A 23,683-nucleotide genomic window follows, 5' to 3' on the forward strand; every position below is an offset into this window, starting at 1 on the left:
ATAAATGTTTCATGTAAGACTCCAGCAGTGTGTGGCACAGACCATACTTCCCTATTCTCCTGAAATAAGCAATCAGAAATGGCTTTATAAATCAGAGAATTTAAAATCTAGAGCCTAATTTCAATCATTGGTAGTTTTAAGTAATGGGGGATACACTGGATTTTTTTCTCTTTCTAAACAGATGAAATCCTTAGGCAGTTAATCTCACTGCCTGAATGAGATTCTGCATTTCTTTCCCATCTCAGATACTTGGTCCTGGTTGAATTGTTTGGCTATCAAAAGAAATGAACATGTATCTGCTACCTAGTAGACAGATCCTACTTTGTACAGGAAAGCCCTCTGCAACAAAGAATTATCTGACCCAAATTGCCAGTAGTGGTGATGGGGGAGAAACTCTACCTCAATGTGAGATCCTTGCTCTCACCATACCTTACTTCTCTTTCCCAGGCTGGAAATAGTTTTCTAGGTGTAAACTAGACATGCTGGCTAACTTAGTTCTTTTGCTTTTCTCTTTGGAATCTAACAATCTATTAAAAAACAGATTTCCACCTACTGTCAGCAACGTGAAAAAGCTGGTTGAACAAGCTCTGATTATACCACTGAGGACTACAGGGTTTTTATTTCTCTCCGGAATGGCTGCTCAGGATTTCTTATTTCCTCTCACAAATGCAAACAGCTATACAAAGAACAGAAGCTGTTATAATTTTTTAGTTTGTTGTAAATGATTTGTGCATCGCTAAATTTGGAAGCCTAGATACAGCTTTTATGAACATGGAGAATTTCAACAGAAAAGAATTCTTAGGTTGAGATAGGTAATATGGTATTGGAAGAATGGAAAAATAATGTGGAAGTAGTTTCTTCAGCATGAAGAAGCCTCCTTGAATAAAGCATTTATTAAATGCACAAGAAGTATGACTTTGGAACCAAGAATGCATGTTGCCAGAATTTTGCAGTAATATCCTCATTCTTCTGTTATTTTTCTGATTGATATTAACAAATTGATTTGTGAGTTACAAGTTTCTTATTAGGCCGGGCGCGTGGCTCACGCCTGTAATCCTAGCTACTCAGGAGGCTGAGATCTGAGGATCGCGGTTCAAAGCCAGCCCGGGCAGGAGAGACCGTGAGACTCCTATCTCGAATAAACCACCAGAAAACCGGAAGTGGCGCTGTAGCTCAAGTGGTAGAGCGCTCGCCTTGAGCTGAAGAGCTGAGGGACAGCGCCCAGGCCCAGAGTTCAAGCCCCACGACCGACAAAAAAAAAAAAAAAAGTTTCTTATTACGCAGTCCAAATTAGCCTCACACCTGGGTTCCTTTTGGTTCTTTTTCTTGCTGAGATTACAGTGATATACCACCATACCCACCTCTCTCTATCATATATAGAGCTCAAAATAGTTTGTAGATACTCTTACCATACTATTAACCATACTATTAGTCTCATATTTAGCTTTTAGTTATTTCTTTTTGCCTTAATTCTTTCTTTTTTCTTTACTTCTTTCTTTGTTCTCCCTCTTTCCCTCCTTCCCCCCTTTCCCTCTTTCTCTTCTCTTTCTCATTTTTCTCCCCTTTTTCTTTTTTTGGCCAGGGAAGCCAGGACAGGAAATTTTTAGTTACTTGAAGTTGCAAAACTACTACCTGAACCCAGTCCATGAAGTTTATATCCCTGTAGACATTAGTATATTTTTGAAATTGAACCAAATGCATAAAAATAGCAAGAAAACATTCATGTGTATTACACACTAAGGTATGGGGGGAAATTATTAGCACATCTATATTTGAAAAAGAAAGTTATGTGTTTAAAATGCAAAGGTGAAAATAGGAGGCAGAAGAAAACATTTATATCTGCTATCAGTTTTATTAAAATAAATACTTTGCAGAGGGCTTAGTCCACAACAGCAATAGAACAAGTCAGAAATATATAATATATAATATATATTTTTATTAAATAATATTAAGGTGATAAGTAGCAGTAATATAGCTGTAGATTAAATTATGCTTACATTTTTTGCTCACATCAACATTTTGGAGAATTGTAGGCATAGCTCTGGTGACAGAGTACCAACTAAGGGGAAAAAGTGTCAAAAACTAAGTTCAAGTCCCAGTCTCAGGAAAAAAAAAAAAAAACATTTTGGAAAATGGGAAGGTAATCTTGCCATTACTTAAAAAGATACAGCTAGAGTGGCTTTCTATCATTGATACCTCCATAAACTACAAAACTATAATGGTACTTAATTTTCATAACCTTAGGAGTGTTGAAAGAGTCGTCAAATGGCTTTTAGGTCATCAAAGAAAGATAAAGCAATATTTGATAGATAGATGGATGGATAGATAGATAGGTAGGTAGGTAGGTAGGTAGGTAGATAGATACAAATTTTTAACTTGATATTTGTGATATTTGTGATATTTGATATTTGTGATATTTGTTCATTTGCTTGTTTATTTGTTTTTTAGACTTGCTATACAGCCCAGGCTGGCCTGGAATTAGAATTCTTCTGCTACCTCCTCCTAAATCCAAATCTGGGATTATTTTAATGGTGAGGGTTTTTACGAGCATGAGTCATGAGAAAATGGAAAGTCATGTATGATATAAACGTATGATATGATCTTTTTAGTCATGAAGAAACTGGGAAGTCATGTATGATATAAAAACTAATCATAAGACATAATTAACTAGAAAAACTATTCTTTAAGTTTTTAGTCTAATGGACAATTTGTGAAAACATAATCATAACAAAATATGTCCTCTTCTTATAAATCATATACTGAGTGTGCCTCCCTCCAATTATATAGCTGTCCCTTGGGCCTCAGTTTTCCACAAGTGTTTAGGTCTCTATGACGATGCACCTGGCTGCTGAAGTAGAAACACAGGTAATATGTGTTGGCAGAACCAGGCAATAATAGGGAAGAATCACTGGCTGCAGAAAAACACAGATTCTTCTTGAACATCTAACAATGACTCCTCCACCTTACCAGGAATCTACAGAGCCACCTGGTAGGCTACTCTAAGACCTTATGTCTCCAAGAAATTCTAGCAGGCTGGCAGCATTGAAAGGTATCAGTACCTTTGATGGCTGTTGTTGCACTGTAGCCTGGAGGTTCCCTGTGTGATTCCACTTCCATTGGTTCTTGAGTTTTACCATTCACTTGCCCTCAGAGGGCATGACTAAAGTGTAATAAGTCTATTTTGCCAGCCTCTTGGTGTCATGCAACCCTTCAGCATCCCCATTCAAATTACACTCCAAGGCAGCCAGAGGTGCCAAGGAAGGTAAGTCATCACCAACATCTGACATTCTTTTAATTGGCATCTTGCTGAGCATATAGAAGAGGAAGAATAATGAGTTTAAAATTGGTTGTTGTCTTTGTGCTTTTTGTTGTTAAGACTTGCCATATAACTCAGACTAGCCTAGAACTAGAATTTTTCTCCAACCTGCTGTGCCTCCAAAGTACCATGGTGGATTCCCAGCAGTACTAACATCATGAGACAGGAATATTCCCCCTCTTGATAACAAGTTCTCAGAGGCTGTATCTCTTTTTAAAACTTACCTCTGGATCCCACACTAGGTACTTAAGAAATGGATGAATAAAATGATGAAATCACACAGATATCTGGTCCCATTGGTCAGCCTTAATGTTATAGCCCTGCATTCTAATCCCAGTTTTACCAGTTAATCAGCTGCATGATTCTGAGCAAGTCCCTTAGCCTGTTCTGCCTCTTTATCTGTGAACCCTATGTGCCCTAGAATAGCAGTAAACTACATATGAAACTATATGGAACACTTCTTGCATAGGTTTTAGTGACGAAGAGAGAGTTTCTGGCTTCTGCTGATAGAACTAGATTAGCTTTCTAAAATAGGTTTGCTTTGGGCTGAACCAGAAGGTACCAGTAGCAATGTGTCAAGCGCAGACGTGATGGGAAAATCAATCCTATGTGTCTCAAAGCTATTTCAATACTGTGAATACTGCCTCTCTAAACTAGGCTCTAATATTTTCTGTGTGAAATTTACCTATTGTTACTTGTTAAAGTGAGAGGTAAATACATTATCTTCAGCATTTCTCTGCCAAGCACAGATTCTACTACAAAAAGCAATGCAAACAGAGGTATTGCAACATTTAATGAAACAGATTCCTGACACCAGCCTTGGAGTTAAGGGTGGAGAAATAGTCAGAACTAAGGACCAAATTGGAGAAAAGAGTCAGAGAGTATTTGAAATATGATATGTTAAAAGTATCAGCTGTGTGTGAATGCTTAGAGGATAGTCTTAGAAGAGAATCACATAGGGATAATAGCTACATGCGTCTGACCTTACAAAATAATATTTATTGAAATAAAGTCCAGGAAGTGGAAACAAGAGTTTTTGTTTTTGTTTGTTCATTTATCTGTCTTTTGTAGCACAAGGGGGCACAGAAGTAGAGGGACAAAGGGCAAACAAATGCAGTGGTGGTTCTTACTAGACACCATGTTGAAATGAACTATTTAATTTGTTGGGGGGGAACAGGAGGTAAACTGGGATATAGCAAAGGAATGGGTGACATTTTTCTAAAAGAAATGCACTCTTTATCAGACTTAAGTAACCAGAACCCCTCTGTACATTACCTTTACAATAACAATAAATATTTTTTAAATACAACTTCCTAAAAGAAAGTGTATTAGCATGCTAGGTACTGGGCTCATGTCTGTAATCTTAGCTACTCACAGGACTGAGATCTTAGTATCACAGAACCCAGCTCCAGCAGCAAAGTCTATGAGACTCTTTTATCTCCAATTAACTACCAGAAAACTGGAAGTAGAGCTATGGCTCAAAATGGATAGGATCTAGCCTTGAGCTAAAAAGCTCAGGGACAATGCCCAGGACCTGAGTTCAAGCCCCAGAGCTGACAAAAAAAAGTTCATCAGGATATTCTTGTGAGAGGTTCACAGTCAAGGCTGGACATTATGTAGAAACTTAGATGATCTGTCAGTGGTTCAAATGAGGCTAGGAACTGAGAATTGGCACCTTGCAGATTGTAATGGTTACTGTGTTTACCCACTTATGTTATCCTGCAGTTAAAATTGTGGTGTTTGTGAGCCAGAACTCAGGAAGGAAGGAAAGCATTTGAATGGGATGTGAGTTCACAGAGTAAGTAATAGACTACAGAGAAGACATTCTTCTCTCCTGGAAATGAACTGATGTTTTATGAGCAATTTATGTGAATCCCTGTACAGCAAGAAATCAAATGACAAACATCAAAGCAAACAAGTTTTTTTTGTTTTATTGTTTTTGTTAGTTGTGGGGCTTGAATTCTGGGTCTGGGCTCTGTCTTTTAACTCTTCAGCTCAAGGCTAGCACTCTACCACTTGAGCCACAGAGCCACTTCCAAAGCAAACAAGTTTTAATGCCCTAATCATTATACAACTACCCGGCTCTAAAGGCAGTCTGCTATGTCCAACTCAATAAAATGACCAGTTTTATTTTCACTTGTGAAATGTGTAATTAGATTGTTGTTTTTATGCAAATGAAGTATTATCTCTATTCAAACTCATTTGCAGTTTCCAAGAAGTTTTAATTTTTAATTGAAAAGTTAAAAGTATAAAATAATTAATGGTTTCTGCTGCAACAAAAACAAATCACATAGAAATATTAATTCAATAAACCCAATGCTTCAGAGTTATATATACATATAGAGTTAAGTATGAGATAATTTATGTAATTTTGATGAGCTTCAGTGTTTTTCTAAGGAACATTTCTCACACAAGTTCCAGTGTTGGAGAAAGAGGCTTCTGTCGTCTGCTGGCACACACCTAAATATGCTATTTTAAACTGGGTTTGTTTTACCCTGAACCAGAAGGTACATGTAGCTATGTGTCATCATGGGAAAATCAGTCCTATGTGCAGCAAAAAAGGCAGGGTGAATAGCGAATAGTGAATACTGCCTTCTCTATGAGTAACCATCACTACATTGGTTACAAATGAAGATGTACTGCAAGCCAAAACAAGCAAACAAAAAGAAAAACAAAGCAAAAATCTACTTCCTTTTCCTCATTGACTAGAGAGTAAATTAAATCATTCTTAAGTACTCTGAGGCTCTTCTTCCTTGGATGAAAAGTACTTGTAAATACCATAGTGCTAATTACATGATTATTTACGGAGACAACCTTATAATTTTCAGCTATACGTCATGATTAAGGAAATTATGACATATCCAATTGGTGGAATACCATGTAGTCAACAGAAAAAGTTACAAAGAATTGTTAATGAGGTAGCATTAAGTGAGAAATTAAAGTTTAAAAATAAAATAAAACTTTAGTGTTTTCATTAAACAATACAATACAATACAATACAATCGTGTCTTCCTAAACAATACAGAGAAAGGAAGAACACAGAAAGTGAATCGTAATTACTCCTAAGTGGTAGAAGTGTGGGTAATTTTGAGGGAAGTCTCTCACTTTTCATAGTTTCAAGTTTCATGTACCTGGGCACTGGTAACTTACTCCTGTAATCCTGACTACTCAGAGGAGTCTGAAATCAGAGAATCAAGGTCTAAAGCCAATCTGGGTCAGAAAGGCTGTGATACTTTTACTCTAATTAATATCCAAAACATCAGAAGTGTGTGGTCAAGTGGCAGAACATCAACTTTGAGCAAAAATGTTAAGGGACAGCACCCAAACCCTGAGTTTAAGCTCCACTATTGACACACAGACAGATACACATACCTATACAGATAAAGACACACTCTGTGTGTGTGTGTGTGTGTGTGTGTGTGTGTGTGTGTGTGTGGCATCCATAAATCCTTTTATTTTTTGAGGATTTCTTTATGCCTTAGATTGTGGTCAAGTCTTATAAATGTTGCACAAATACCTATAGGTACCAGCATACCACAAAAGATGGTCTGTACATATCAGATAGATATACTGGCTAATTGCTTTGTTCAGATGTATTTCCGTGCTGATTTGTTGGGTTGAGACAATTAATGAATGTAAAATATAATCTGATAGTGAATATTGTTTGTTTTTCCTTATAGTTTTTAATCAATGAAGCACTGTGATTAGGTAGATATGAATTAGAATTGTGTCTTGCTGAATTAAAATTTAACCAGTGGGGCTGGGAAAGTGGCGCAGTAGTAGAGTACTTGCCTCACATGCATGAGGCCCTGGGTTCAATTCCTCATAAGCAGAAAGAGCCAGTAGTGGCACTGTGGCTCAAGTGGTACAGCACTAGTCTTGAGCAGAAGAGCTGAGGAATAGCACCGAGGCCCAGAGTTCAGGCCCCACAACCGACCAAATAAAAAAAATATTAGCCAGTGTTGCTATGTTGTCTTTACTCTTAACAAAACTTGTTAAATCAGTCTGTCTTTCTTAGCTGTGTTTTAGATGTACCTTATGAAAAGTATAAATAGGCATTTATCATATACTTAGATTTATTTTAATTTCTGATAGGCTGATACAGTAACATTTTGTTATCATAGTATTTCATACTTACCATTTGTCCTTTTGCAATTTTTTTCCTTTTTTTTTCTTGTCCTGGGGCTTGAACTCTCGACCTAGGCACTGTCCCTCAGCTTCTTTTGCTCAAGGTGAGTGCTCTACCACTTGAGCCACAGCACCACTTCTGGCTTTCTTTTAGTAGTTTATTGCAGACAAGAGACTCATGGAGTCTCCTGCCTAGGCTGGCTTCTAACTATGAGCCTCAGATCTCAGCCTCCTGAGTAGATAGGATTACAGGTGTGAGCCACTATTGCAAGGCTTTTCTTTCTTTCTCTTTTTAAATTTTCTTCCCTTCCATCTTTTTTCTCTCTATAAGTTTGGGAGTTATTTCACCTGTCTGTACTCAGTGGCTAAACTAAATAAGTAGCATTGATTGAATTGATAATATAAAATCAAATTCTTTATTCATCTCCCCAAAATATCAGGCATTTCTAATACATTACCACTGTTCCATTTCTAACTTATATACTCTTGGAATTTACTTTTCTTTTAACCTTCAAAACCCATTATAACATTAATACCTATTAATGCTTTATAAAGTCAGTATTTTTGCTTCTTTATTTACTTCTATATTTGTTCTTAATTCTGCTTAAATCTCAGTGGTTCCATCAAATATTTTCCTTCTGCTTAGGGTAAATACTTGATCTTCCTCTCTAGACTCAATTGAGGCCAAACTTGGTTTGTGTGTATTTGTAAAAATGTTTTGTTATGTAATTAGGCTTGAGAAATTGTTTTCTAGGTATAGAATTCTGTAGTTACTTCTGTCAGCATATTAATAGTATTGCTGTCTTCTGGTTTCTATTACTTTTCTAGAAAAGTAAGCTGTCAGCTCATTAGTCCTTTAATCTTTTTATTTTTACTGTCATTTTTTTGGTATTGGGATCTGAACCTAGGATCTGACTAAGCAGCTGATCCACCATTGCATCCATGCATCCAGAAATTTTTGCATTAGTTTTTGAATATGGTCCTGTGTTTTTGTTTGGGGCTGGCTTTGCACCATGACCCTTGCACTTATGTCACCTAAGAATTTAGGATTACAAACAAATGCCCCATACCTATACATGTCCCTAATCTGTCCTTTTATTGTCTTTGTAGCTGCATAATGTTTGTTGATGTATCTAGGTATGGAATCATTCTTATTTTCAAAAGGTGATGAGTAGGAGGTTACAGTTACATAAGTAAGATAATTAGTACATTTGTTTTTAATCATTGTTACCTCATTCATCATTATCTCCCACTCACCCCTCCCTATTCTCTTCCTCCCAATGCTAGACTGTGAAGGAAAGCCTGAGAGACTCTTGTTTCAAACTAATGACCAAAACTCTCAGAACTAGAGCTGTGGCTCAAGTGGTAGAATGCTAGCCTTTAGCCAAAAAGCTCAGGAACAGTGTCCACATTCTGAGATTAAGCTCCATTATTGGCACATTCATAAAAAAATCTATCTATGTTATACTTCAGTTATTTTTTACATCCAGCATTGGTTACTCCAAGTCTGCTTTTTCTTTATTATTTTTTAGATTGAGTGTCTCTGACTTTTCTACTTGAGCTCGCCTGGAACTACCATTCCCTGAGTAGATAGGATTAAGGGGATGAGTTATCAGTGCCAGGATGTTCATTTGTTTTCACTATGTAATCCACACTGGCATTAATTCACAATCCTACCTCAACATCCTTATTGCTGGAACTACAGACAAGTCCCATCATACCCAGAAGAGTTTTTCGTACCTTTAATTCACACAAACTAGGTAATCCAAAAATTTCAATCAAAAAGGGTTTTTGTTTTATTTTGTTTAGAGAGGAGTCTCAAGTAGATGGTCCCTTAATGCCACCTGATAGAAGCAAATATAAATCTCCAAGCTAGGCTTCCAAAGGATACACAAACTATGGTCATATTGAAAAATCATAATATGTATAATGAAGCAAAGGCCTTTGAGTACAAAAGGTTGGACTCAAAATCAGATCCATAAATTTCATGTATTTGGAAACAATATAAAATATGCATTCGTGATATTTAAAGAATTAAAGGATTGATTGTGAAATATCAAAATATTAGACATTCTAAAATACGAATCAGACTAATATTAATAACAATCAAGTAGACTTTCTGGAAACAAAAAGTAAAGTAGTTGAAAGTAAAATTTTTGTGGATATTGTTAATAATTGTATACTTTGGAACAAATAATTAGTACACAGTGCTGGGTGTGAAAAATAACCAAAGTGTAATACAGATAAGTTTTTTGGTGTGTGCTGGTAATAGGGTTTGAACTCAGAATCTGGGCACTGTTCCTGAACTCAAGGCTAGCACTCTACCACTTGAACAACAGCTCCACTTCTGGCATTTTGTTGGTTAATTGGAGACAAGAGTCTCTCAGGCTTTTCTGCCTTGGCTAGCTCCCAACCACCTGAGATCAACAACCTGAGATCTCAGCTAGGATTACAGGTGTTCGTCACAGAACCCTGAACTCACAGGCAGATTTTTTAATGGAAAGATATGTCTAAAGTGGCTAACATAGTATTTACTTAGAATTCTAAAAGAATATTATTCAAAAACAATATTTTAAAGAGAAAATGAAATTTCAAAACTTACAAGGAACCCAGTTGCAGATTCTAGGTCTCATCTGACAAAAAAAATAAAAATTATTTCACTCCCAGATACATCAACAGACATTACACAGCTACAAAAGCAAGAAAAGGACAGATTAGGGCTGAAGTTCACCTAGTTCTGCAAATAAAGTTTTCTGTCCACTTCCCTCTTTGGCTTCCTTCTTCTATCACATTTCTTGTTTTGTTTTGCTTTGGGTTTTCTTCTTTTTCAGATACTATCTTACTCAGTAACTCAGACTGGCCTCAAACTTGTTATCCTCTTGCCAAATATGAGTATTATAGCCATGCACTACCATTCCTAGCTTAGGAGACACATTTTTACATACTTTTTATCATATCAGTTTTGTCTACTCTTTATTTTTAAGATGTAACCAGGATCTTTTTAACAGTAAGAATGTGGAGTCTATCTACTATATATTATTAAAACAGAAGCTTATTATTTTTGTAATATATTAATACACATATACATGCATGGAATTTGTTGTTTGATGTATGGGTCAGCTGACTCAGGCTCAGTTGAACTACAACTCCAGCCCATTTTTGCACTCACTATTTTGATATAAGGTCTTGCTTCTTTCCAGACATACATCTGAATGGCTATCTGCCTATTGTTAATTCATTGTCATAGCTCGAATGACAGATGTAAGGCACCATCCCCAGTTTCTTTTCCATGAAATAGTCTCTCAAATTTTTCTTCTTGGGCTGCCCCAGAACTGCACTTTTCTTGATATTAGCTTCTCCTACAACTATGATGATAGATACGGGCCACTGTTTGAGATAGGGCTTCATAATTATTCCCTGACTGACTTCAGACTGTAATCCTGAATTAGACCAGAAAGTACTATTGTAATCAGCTATACTTGATGAATATATTAGAAATATATACACTTTATTTTAAGTCTCTTCACTCTTAGATTCCAAAGAAAATTTACAATGAGCTTCTAGGATACTTTATAATACAAAATAGTTGCAGTCCAGTCTCTGAATACAAAGGAACATACAGGATATGGGGTATTGTAAATATGCAATCCTTACATTCAAACTAAATGTCTTTGATCAGTGCATCAATTCTGTTGATAAATGATTAAAAGACCTGGATCAAATTTTACTAATGTTTTCTGTTCCATTGTCTAGAATGGTATGTTAGAGGATGAGTAAGGTATCAAATGAAGCCTACAATTGCTCAAATCGGGTTGTCAAGGTAGTATTAACCATGCAGTGATGTCATCCTTCTAGGTCAGGAATTTCCCATGAAGGCCACTAGGATGACATAGACCAAACCAACATACTCTTCCCTTCCCTCTCTTCACAGTCCTGAGATAATACAGGAGAGTAAAGAGAGGAAAGGACAAGGGCATATAATAAAGCATGCTATGTGATTTTGGGGGAGAGGGGAATGTGGTAATTTCCTTGAGAAGGTTTTATTTGCTTAGATTCAAATTTTTGAAGGATTTTTAAAACAACTTGATGGAGCACTAGTTTCTGTCTTAGAACCATATGACTTACAATTTCATAAAGTGTCTTAAAATAAAATACCACTGGTAGCTTTAGTGTGGCCTTGTTTGTGGTCATTTGGGTAAGTAAATGCCTAGAAGTAGTATTGCTGGGTCATAGGGGAGCTCTATGTGTAGTCTTTTGAGGAACCTCCATACTTCTTTCCAAGTGGTTAAACAAGTTTACACTCCCACCAACAATGCAGTAGGGTTCCCGTTTGGCCACATCCTTTCCAGCATGAGTTGTTATTAGATTTCTTGATTATAGCCATTCTAACTGGGGTGAGGTGGAATCTCAATGTTATTTTGATTTTCATTTTCTTTCATGGTCAAAGAAGTTGAGAATTTCTTTATATATCTATTGGACATTGTCATTTTTACTTCAGAGAAATCTCTCTTTAAGTCTTTAGCCCATTTACTAATGGGACAGTTGTTTCTTTGAGGATTTGTTTTTGGGGAATTTAATTTTTTGAGTCTAAGTATTTAGATATGAGGCCCTTGTCTGTTGTATTTCTCCCTATTAGTGGGATTTCTTTTTATCTTGCCAGCTATGTTCTTTGCCATTCAGAAGCTCTCAAGTTTCATGCAATCTCATTTGTGCAACCTTTGTGTTTCTGGGTCTTTATTAAGAAAATTTTGGCTTGTGCCAAGAGCCCTAGAGTTTCTCCTATTGCTTCCTGTAATGTTTTCAGGGTATCTGCTTTGACTTCGAGGTCTTTGATCCATCTGGAGTTGATTCTTGTGCAGGGTGATATATAAGGATCTAAATTTAGTTTCCTACAAATGTTTAACCAATTTTGCCAGCACCATTTACTGAAGAGGCTTTCTGTCACCCAATTTTTTTGGCTGCCTTATGGAAGATTAGGTGAATATAGGTATGTGAGTGCATTTCTTGGTCTACAATTCTATTCCAATGATCCTCAGGTTTGTTCTTGTGCCAGTACCATGCTGTTTTGATGACTATGACTTTGTAATAGAGTTTGAAGTTTGGTATTGACATTCCTCCATCACTGTCATTTCTGCTAAAGTTTGTTTTTGCTATTCTGGATCTTTTATTGTTCCATATGAAATTCTGGATTGTTTCTTCTATCTCATTAAAGAAAGAGGTTGGGATATTGATGGGTATTGCATTGAATTTGTAGATAACCTTTGGCAATATTGCCATTTTCACAATGTTAATCCATCCAATCCAAGAGCATGGGAGGTTTTTCACTTCCTTAGTTATGCTTTACTTTCCTTTTTCAGGTTTTAAAAGTTTTCATCATAGAAGTCCTTTACTTCTTTGGTTAATTTCTAGGTATTTTATTTTGGGGGGGAGATATTACAAAAGGAATTTCTTTCTTGATTTCAGCCATGCTCTGTGGTATACAGAAAAGCCATTGGTTTGTGAGGGTTGATTTTATACACTGATATCTTGCCAAAGTTTTGGATCAGCTTGAGTAACTTGGGAGTGGAATCCATTGGGTTCTTTAAATAAAAGATCAGGTCATTTGCAAAGAGGAAGAGTTTTGCTTCAAAATTTCCTATTTGAATCCCCTTTATGTTTGTATCTTGCTTTATTGCTCTAGCTAGGCATTCTAATACTAAGTTGAAGAGTAGTGGAGAGAACAGACATCGTTTTCACATTCCTGATTTTAGAGGAAATGGCTTTAGCTTTTCACCATTAAGTATAATGCTAGCTGTATGTTTGACATAAACAGCTTCTATTATATTGAGGAATATTCCATGGATTCCTAGTTTCTCCAGAGCTTTCATCATAAAGGGGTGGTGGTTCTTGTCTAATGGTTTTTCTGCATCTGTTGAGATGATCATGCATTTTTATACTTGCTCTTTTTGATGTGATAAATGACATTAATTCACTCACATATATTGAACCACCTTTGCAGCCCTGAAATGAATCCTGTTTGGTCATGCTGTATGATTTTTTGATGAATTCTTGACTTTGTTTGACCAAAATTGTGTTGAAAATTTTGCATTGATGTTCATCAAAGAAATGGTCTATACTTGTCTTTCTTTGATGACTTCCTGTCTGGTTTTGGGATGAGGGGAATGCTGGCCTCATATAAAGAGTTTGGTAATGAACTTTCACTTTACATTCCATTGAAGAATTGGAGGAGTATCAGTTGAGCTCTGCTTCAAAGACCTTGTAGAATTGAGCTGTGAATAATCTGGTCCTGGGCTTTTCTTGGATGCAAGGTCTCTTATTCTGTTTCTAATTCAAAGTTTGATATGGATCTGTTTAGTTGGTTTAAATCTTCTTGGTTTAGTTTAGATATATCAATATTTTCTAGAAATTCTTTCTTTTCTTCCAGATTCTCAAATTTTTTAGCACAAGGCTTGAGAAGTATTCTCTTATAACGTTCTGAATCAGTTGTTTCTGTGGTGATGGTGCCATTCTCATCTCTGATTTTGCTTATTTGGGTGTATTTCCTTCTTTTTTGGTAAGATTTGCTAAGGGACTGTCAACTTTGTTAAATTTTTTTGTTGATTCTTTGTATGGTTTTTTTTGGACTCTTAATTCATTTAACTCTGATTTAATTTTAATTGTTTCCATCTATTGAGTTGGGGTATGGCTTATTGCTCTTTTTCAAGGAGCTTCAGGTGCATCATTAAATTGTCGGTTTGAGACTGCTCCAATTTGTGAATGTAGGAACTTAGAGCTATAAATTTTCCTGAGCACTGCCTTTGCTGTGCTCCATTTGTATGTCCATTTTTGTTGAATATCATGAATATATGAATTTCCTTTCTAATCTCTTCCATGACACACTGGTGGTTTGACAGTGTGTTGTTCAACCTCCATGTGTTACAGGATTTTCTTTGGTGACATTTGGTGTTGAATTCCAATTTTATTCCCTTGTAGTCTGAGAAAGAATGCAGGATATAAGCTCAATGTTTCTGTATTTCGACAGATTTGCTTGTGGCCTAAAATGTGGTCTAATTTGGAGAATGTACCATGTGCTGCTAAGAAGAATGTGTATTCTGATGCTGCTGAATGAAATACTATGTAGATATCTGTTAAGTCTAGTTGGTCTATGCAGTTGTTTAGATCTGAAGTTGCCCTATTGAGTTTTTGCTGGTCTATCAATCAGGGAGAGTGGTGTGTTAAAGTCCCCAACAATTAATATCTTTGGATCTATGTGTAGTTTTAGGGAAAGTAGTGTTTCTTGGATAAATTTGGGTTGTATTTGGTGAATAGATATTTAGAATTGTTATATCTTCCTGTCTGAGAGATCCCTTTATTAGTATGTAATGTCCTTCTTTATTACTTCTCACTAATTGTACTTTGAAGTCTATTTTTTCTGGTATTAGGATTACAATTCCCACCTGTTTATGGGGGCCATTAGCTTGGTAGAATTTGTTTCAGCCTTTCATGCTCAGAATATGTTTGTTTTTGTAGCCAAGGTGTGTCTCTTGAAGGCAGCAGATAGATGAATCTTACTTTTTGATCCAGCTAGACTGTCGCTTAATTGGAGAGTTAAATCCATTAATATTGAGAGTTAGGATTGAGAGGTGTTTGGAAATTCCTGCCACGTTATCCACCTTCTTAGGGGCTGTACTTACTGGGTTCTTACTATGATTATCTGATTCTCTGTGTGTGGGGCGTTTCTCTGCCTTTATTGTGCGCTTGTTGGTTTCCTATGTGTAGGACATCTTTAAGTATCTTTTGTAATGCTGGTTTGGTAGAGATATATTGTTTCAATTTTTCTTTGCTGTGGAATGTTTCTTTGTCTCTCTGTTATGAAGGAGAATTTAGCTGGGTACACTATTCTTGGTTGATAGTTGTTTGTTTTTTAGGGCATGGCATACATCATTCCAGGTTCTTCTTACTTTCATAGTCTTTGCTGAGAAATTTCTAGTTATTCTATTTGGTTTTCCTTTATAGGTGATTGATATTTCTCCCTGACAGTTTTAAGGATCCTTTTGTTGGCCTCTATGGATCCTGTGCAGATTACAATGTGATGGTGGGATGTCCTGTTCTGGTCTGGTCCATTTGTGGTTCTAAAAGCTTCTTGAATTTGAATTAGCCTATTTTTTGTATGTTTGGAAAGTTCTCTGCAAGGATTCTGTTAAATAAATTTTTTTAGCCCTTTAGTTTCTGTCTCTGGGCCTTCCTCTACACCTATTACCATTAAATTAGACCAGAATTCTAATTGTGTCTTTTATCTGTCTAGCATATTTCTTGCATTTGTTTTGAATACTTGTATTTTCTTTCTCTATAGTGCCTAGGCTATCTTCCAGTGCAGAGATTCAATCTTCTGCATATTCAAACCTACTGTCAAAATCTTTCTACTCTGTTTTTTCTTTCCTTTCCTCCTAATTGGTCAAATTTAATTCGTTCAATTTCTTTTTGAAGTTTTGTGTTAGATCTTGTACTTATTTCTTTACCTCCTTGATTTTGTTTTCAGTGTTCATTCTCAAATCCCTTACTTGACTGGTTATAATTTCATTGGACTCCCTTTCCTTCTGTTGGAATTCATTCAGCATTCTATTTGTGGATTCCATGAAGTCCTCCAGCTTTCTGTTTGTGGATTCCATGTATTTCTCTACTAATCATTGGTTATCCTCCTGCCTTGCCCTATCATATTCAGAGCCCTTTGCAGGCTTTCAATCTTTTCATTCAGCATGTTTACCAGTAGGGTTTGTAGAGCATTTTGAAAACTCTTCTCTGGATTATTCATTAACTGCTCTGTTGCCTGTTTATCTTGAGTGGGAGTTGAAGTTCTTCGACTTGCCACTTTTCTTGTGTTTCTACAGCTTGTTCTTCCCATTTGGGTGTGAAAGCAAAATGAATTCCATGCTAGAACACTATTTTAAGGCAAGCACCAACCTAGAACACTGTAGTTGCACAGATATTTTTGATACTCAAAGTGAGTACAGATACAGTCTAGCTCAACAACCTTCAATGAGGGATCAATGCACCAAGAAAATCAAAAAAGGCAGGGGACCAGAAATTAAGAGATATAAGGAGAATTGTGAGGAGAAAATAAGATTAGAGGAATGTAGGGAGGGAAAAGAAGAGAGGGAAGATAACCAAGACCTAAATTCAGAGAAAGGAAAAGGGAGAAAAAAGGAGAAATAAAGAAATAAAAATGAAAATAAAAACATAAAAATTATGTAAGTATAAATAAATAATACAACATTTAAAGGAACTCAGGTTGAAAAATTGCAAATTAAGTAATCAATGTCTGAATTAATTATGCACACAATGAAGGATGAGGCCTAATAAACAAAGACGTGTACATATCTGGAGATGAATAGAACAGCAATTAACTAAAGTGAAAAAAGAAACATCACAAGATGGAAAAGAAAAAGCAAAATAAAACTAATGAACAAAGTAGAAAAATTTTTTATACATCAAGTAGAAAAATAATTATTTGATTTATTTTGGGGATCTTGTGTCACCTCGTGTCTGTATACAGTCTCTTGCTGGAGCCTCTGATTTACTTGTGGTATTTGGTTTTCCTGTGGCTAGTTTTTCTCTCAAATTGGTTTGAGCAGGCAGAAAGAAGTTCTGCCTTACAGGCACGGGGTCTTTTTGAACCTTCTCCCAGACTAATTCAGTGGAAGGGTGACCTGCTTTGTGTGTCACATAGGAGGGAGGTGGCTATTTTCTGTAGCTTAGAGTCACTGCGAAAGAGCTTGAATGTAGGTGAGCTTGTGGCCTGTCTGGAATCAGTAGCTTTTCCCTGAGAGGCTAGGTCCTGAGATACTCTTGTGGCCCACCCTGGAGCCACTTTCAGATTTTACACTGCATCTAGTTTCAATTTTTTTTAACCTCCTGCAATTAGGAGAGCTTCTCATGCTGCAGAGGGGCAGGGCCATCTCTGGCTCTGTTTACCTGATGAAGAAAGTCAGGTGAGGGTTCCCTGACCTAAGAAGCACAACTATCCCCCGGTGGAGCTGAGCTCCACTGCTCAGGATCCTTTGGCCTGTTGAAAAATGGCTTGGCAGTGTCTGCTTCTAAGGCCTGAGTTATCTGCTAGTTGCTCTTGCCTGGTCTTTGCCAGTATCAAAGATGGCATTCTACTCCAGTGGTGGCGAACTACAGTCCAAATGCTGTTTTGTGGCTACTCATGCCTTTCCCTTGGTATTCGAGATATCTGCAATCTGCTTTCATCTGTGGTCAGCACGATAAAGATTTCCACTCCTTGTCAGTTCATGCTGGCAGTACATAGAAGCCACTTTCAATCTCTGGAGCCTATGTCAGGCTCTGTCTGGTGCTATGGTGGCAGCCATAGCCACCACCACTGCCACCACTGCAGTTACCAACATGTGCTCAAATCTGTGTCCTTAAACAGGTTGCCTGAATTTTTCCTCTCTGGCCAAACTCTATGTATGAGGATGGGACACTTGGTGTGACTCTGTAGCCTTTTATTTTTCACTGAAACACTAAAACTTACTTCTTTGAGAGAGCTCAGTTAGCACCCAGCTACTCCTCTCATTTTTCTCCTGATCTCCAATCCTTCATAACTCTTGAGTAGACTGCATTGTGGACACAGTGCCCAGGCAGGCAATGCTGCCTTGCCCACCAGTGAATTATTGAAAGGAGATAATTGACCTATTTCAGGATGCTGCTAATTCTAAATGCAAACTTTTCTAGTAAGGCTTTAAAAACAGGATTTATAAGAGAACATAAAATTATTTTAGAAACAGGCACAATATTTCTGAAAAATAAATGCATTGATCACACTCATTTACATAAAAGAAATGAAAGTTAAATATAGATAATTTTTTGGTCATTGACTAACTTGCTATCTAAACATTTCTAAGGAATATCATAATGATATTCCTTAGTAATTACAATATGTATAAAGATATTTGATATCACATCATTTTAGCTTAGTTAAAATAAGCTGAAGGTGGGAATCCAGTTGTGTCACACTGAACCTGCTCACTACCCACAGGTAGACCAAAAAGAGGATTACCCTCTATATCTATGTTGGTAAATATTGCCACCTTATTATGATCTTTATTGAAATATCTTCTCTTTCCCCAAAGGACAGCTTTTTCTACCTCAGGGAGAAAGAGCTACAGAGACTACAGTGATGTACAAGAAGACAAGTACAAGAAGCTTCCATCTAATGCTGGAGAGGACAGAGCCATGCTACTGGGGTTTGCTATGATGGGCTTCTCAGTCCTAATGTTCTTCTTGCTTGGAACAACTACTTTGAAGCCTTTTATGCTCAGGTAAAAGACATAGATCAAAGATCCAGTTTCTAACTGGATCACAATCAGATACAATGGCAAAGGAGCCTAGCTCTGGTTTCTTAAAGTCTAGTCCTTTATGCCTCTTCCCATATACCTTAACATATGATCAACAAAGCCAGATACCTAATCAGGTCACAAATTCTATTAAAATCTTGACTTCTCAGGAAAATGTTAAATGTTCTATGCAAGCACAAGTTTTTAAATTTGAAAATGTCTACGTCACACATAGTAGTTCCTCAATAAATATAGCTTCTTTTTCCTTTACTAGCTTTGCATATTAAATACATATAAAAGCAAGTGATGCTTTCACACCTGACATGTAAAAAGTAACCAACACCCAGGAAGAATGAGAAGAAACCAAAGAAAACGAATAGCTTATTTTTGTTATTTTTGTATTTATCTCTTACTAGTTTATCTCTTATTAGTTATCAATGTTTGGAGGAAAAAGCAGAGATCACCAACTACAGCAGATAGTGGTAGAACACCATTATATGGAAGTTTTTCTCTGATACTAGGACTAAGATAATTTGTTTTGCTCATGCCCAATTTATCTCTATTTGCCTGTCTGAATGCTGTGCTTTATTTTTTATTTTTTTCCTTCCTTCCTACATTCCTTTTTTCTTTCTTCCTTTATTTCATCCTTTCATTTTCTATTTCCTTCATTCATTTCTTCTTTCCCTCCTTCCTGTTTCTGTCTCTCTCTCCTTCCTTCCTTTACTTCCCTTTTCCTTGTTTTTGTGCCAGTACTGAGGCTTAAGCTCAGAACTTTACATTCTTGCTGGCTTTTTGTTTTTTTTTTTTGTTTTTTCTCACTGGCACTCTAGCACTTGAGCCACACACATTTTCTGGGTGAATTGGACATGTTTCAAACTTTTCCTGCCACGCTCACTTCACATTGCAATCCTCACATCTCAGCTTCCTGACTAAGATTAGAGCGGTAAACCGTAGTGCCTACCTCTGGCTGTATTTTCTTCATTTCTTTGGCTGCTTAGCACTACTAATTATAAGAGGTGCTTCATGTTAGATTTTTTTTTTATCTCACTCTAGAATTTATTCTAAGTTTCACTTCTTTATTCTAGTACCCATTTTTAAAATCTCTCAACTTATTTTTGAGTGAACACAATGATAGCCACAGGGAAGGTGAGATTTTCTTTAATATATATTTGGGAGATGTTTTGAGAATAATCTTGCTGCAAGCCAGAATCAAGCTGCTGTTTTTACTTACCTAAGCCATTCTGGAAAATTCTTCAAAATTAAATGCTGGAGTGCTAATTTGAGGTCTCACCTCTATCCTGCCTTATCATCTTGTGCCATCTCAGAGTAACTTTTCTCCACAAAAGATGATAGTTAACAAGGCTTTGTGATGACACACATCTATAATCCTACTTGGGAAGTAGAAATGGGAAGGTAAAGACCTAAGAACAGACTGGGCAAAAAGAACAAAATTAAAAAGTGGTAGAACATTTGTTTAGCAAGTATAAAAACCTGGGTTCAGCCTAAAATACTGAAAAAGAAAAATAGAAAAAGAAAGAAAAGAAAGGAAGAAAGGCTTGAGTAGCTCAGACAAATCCTCAAGCTCTCAATCTCTCATCCTCCAGCCAAATAATGGATTTGTCACTGCTGTAGGCAAATCACACAATTCTATCAGAGTGACATGCTCAGAGGGAAGGCTCTGCCTGGCCCTTGCACACAGGTCAGAATATCATATTCTACAATCTAGCTATTTCTTAAGTCTGAGGAAGACTCAGGTTATAGTCAGTTTTGTACTTGGTCCAGATTTAGAGAATTTAACTTCTCACAGATAAGCAGGTAAATATAAAATATCATTTCAAGATGCATACTTTAAATTAGTATATACATGAAAAAAGCCAGAACTTTATGAATATAGTGTATCTCAAATAAATTATACTAACAAAGAGAAGCAATTAGTATAGTCAATAATACTGAGGTATAGCATAAATCTAGATAAATGATGCTTTTCAAGCATTTTGTCTGTAACACTTGCCAGTCCAACTTCTTGTTTAAGACAAGATGAAATAAGCATAGAAAACTGTGTAGATATGAGAGTGAGGCACTTGTATTGTACATTCAGTATCATCATCTCCTCTCAGCCTTGTTTATATCATCCCATCAAATGATTTCATACATGTAGGTCCTTTGTCAATAGATCAAAAGGTTTTCATGGCAGAAACTTTGTACCTAGTACATTGTATATGCAATTGCTAAAGAATGTTTTGCAATTAAAATTTATTTCAGCATAATACAGAGAATTTCAAAACACAGTGAAATACATTGTGCCTTACACTTCAAGGAAAATAAAGACAACTGAAATGTAGTTCTTGACTTTAAAGAATTGATAGCAAAAGCAAAGTGAATAGGCATTTCTTATCAGTTCACATTTTACCCTTTGGAATCAGAATATATCTTGTTGTCAGAACTTCCATAGTCAGTTATTCATTCCAAAGGCATGTTTTTATCAGGAAAAGCCCATGGTTGCATCTTGAGATGATAGAATGTATTCCCCAGCATGGAACTTGGTGGGATGGTGTTTAGGGTCACATTGCTTATAGATTGTACCATCAAATACTTCATCTTATATATTAAATGTACAGGGTCCTGGGCTTCAACTAAGTCCTGAGGCAAAATTTCTTGAAGTGAAGCCCTGGAATCTATATTTACCAGACTGAAGACTCTTTGAACAAACTTAAGTCTGGTGATTTTTAAGGGGGGAAAATATCCATCTAAGGGAGTCATAGAATTGATAAAGTAAGAAATATGTCAGCATTAACAGAATTGAGATAGAACTTGGCAGTATGCTGCTGTTTATTCCATCTATATGTCCTCCATACTCCCTGATAATTATGTGACTTCATTAATAATGTCTCTACATTAATATCTTGAACTGAACAAGACCTCAGAATTCATAATTAAATTTTCTACTAGATATTTTCACATCCTCACTTATAGAGAATATTTTTTTATATTGAAGCACTCAGAGAGAAGAAGTGAATTGTACTTCCATCTACACACATATCATGGATGACTGGCTAGACTGTACCTTTACTTGTGGAGTGGACTGCCATGGGCAGGGGAAGTACCCATGTCTTCAGGTGTTTGTGAATCTCACCCATTCAGGTCAGAAAGCTTTCCTACATTATAATGAAGAAGCTGTCAAGATAAACTCCAAGGTAATAGAAAGTTCACCTAGAACATTCTTGATACTGTAATTCTTCTATGGTAAACTGAACAAAGCAAGGTGCATATATCAGAGCCATTTATCCTAGTGATCTAATCTATGGATCTCTAGCTGTCTATCTATTTTTCTGTCTGTCTAGTTATCCAACTGGTGAACCTTCATACTCGGCCTGTAGTTAACATTTTTATTGCTTTCCAACCAGGAGAAATGAAGCTAAAAGCATTCTAGGAGAAATGGCATACACTAAAAGAAGTATTATGCCAGCCTTACCACTTGGACTCAGACAACAGTCATTAGTATGCAGCTTCCATTTTGAACTTTTTAATCTCTGTTGTAGCAACAATATTAAAACATTGAAATTCAGAACATTGTATTTTGAAGTCAGTTCAGGCAGAAAAATGCACGAGACTTCATCTCCAAAATAACCAGGAAAAAGCTGGAATGGAGATATGGATCAAATGGTAGACAAAAATTCAGTGACTATGAGACTCTGAGTTTAAACTCCTCCCAAGACCTCAAAAAAAGTTACAATGTATCATTCTACCTCAAATTAATGAGCAATTCTTACTACAAAAGTAAACACTTAAGCCAGGGTAGTGGCTCATGACCATAATCCTAGTTATTCAGAAGGTGGGTATTGATTATTCAGCCTGATTAGAAGTATGGAGACCTCAAATAAATCAACAAAAATCTGGTTAATCTGATACTTAAATAGGAAGAATGTAGTCCAGTGTACTTAGGTGTAAAGGACTAGAGTTGTCGTTTAGGTGGTAGAAAACCAGCCTAAGAAGAAGTTCCCAAGTTCTGATTAATATTCTTTAACTTGTATTTACCTGTAAGCATAAAATTTGCACCAGAGGACACACTATACTTTGATGTACTTTAAAAAATATATGTGAGTTTTATGTGTGGGCCTCATGCATACTAGGCAAGCACTCTATCACTAAGAAATAGTCCCAGCTCCAATTTGAGTTATTTAAGAACTAGTCAATATGTTTTCTATTTTTGATTTGGAATGCATTCATTTCTAAGTTTCCAAACATAGCTCCTTAACACAGTGCTCCAAGAACCTAATAAATATAGTACCAAACCTCAAGCTTTGGTTTAGTAACTGGAAATGACCATTTCATTCTATGCCCTTCTGCCAGCCCTGCCTATGAGCTATGTAATTTTTTGTACTGCCTTATAATATTGGAAGACTTTATTCATAACTTTAGCCTGAAGCAATCACAGAATTAAAAGTATTAACAATTCCATATTGGTGACAGAGCTCTTATCTTTTCTTCTTCCCATTTCTAGTGCTTCTATACACCTAAGTGCCATCAAGATGGAATAGATTTGCTCAACAGTGCTCTGGACATAAAGGAATTCTTTGATAACAAAAATGGAACCCCTTTTTCATGTTTCTACAGTCCAGACAACCAATCTAAAGATGTCATTCTTACAAAAAAGTATGACCAAATGGTTATCTTCCATTGTTTATTTTGGCCTTCACTGACTCTAGGAGGTGGCGTTCTGATTGTTGGTATGGTAAGGTTAACACAGCACCTGTCTTTACTGTGTAAAAAACACAGCACAGAAAGTCAGAGATGAAGGAGGTGGCAAGGCTTCCTCTCTGTAGAACAGCATCAATAAAGACTGTGGAATGTGAGGAGAAACAAAGAAGGAAAACAGAGAGCTTAATATTAAGGCCCTAGCCTTCAGACACTGCAGATTCAGAAG

At 36.4% G+C, this 23,683-nt stretch overlaps 1 protein-coding gene across 1 annotated transcript; it reads left to right on the forward strand.

Annotated features, from left to right (window-relative positions):
• Positions 1-3,200: 3,200 nt before the first annotated feature.
• Kcnmb3 (potassium calcium-activated channel subfamily M regulatory beta subunit 3) lies at positions 3,201-23,683 on the forward strand. Its single transcript, XM_042678880.1, has 4 exons — positions 3,201-3,262; positions 18,556-18,744; positions 21,755-21,953; positions 23,261-23,683. Exons 1-4 carry the CDS (start codon positions 3,201-3,203, stop codon positions 23,552-23,554), a joined length of 744 nt encoding a protein of 247 aa, XP_042534814.1. The 3' UTR covers positions 23,555-23,683.

Source organism: Dipodomys spectabilis, unplaced genomic scaffold (assembly GCF_019054845.1).
Source record: "Dipodomys spectabilis isolate Male_0828 unplaced genomic scaffold, ASM1905484v1 ptg000050l, whole genome shotgun sequence".
In the NCBI taxonomy this organism is placed as follows: Eukaryota; Metazoa; Chordata; class Mammalia; order Rodentia; family Heteromyidae; genus Dipodomys; species Dipodomys spectabilis.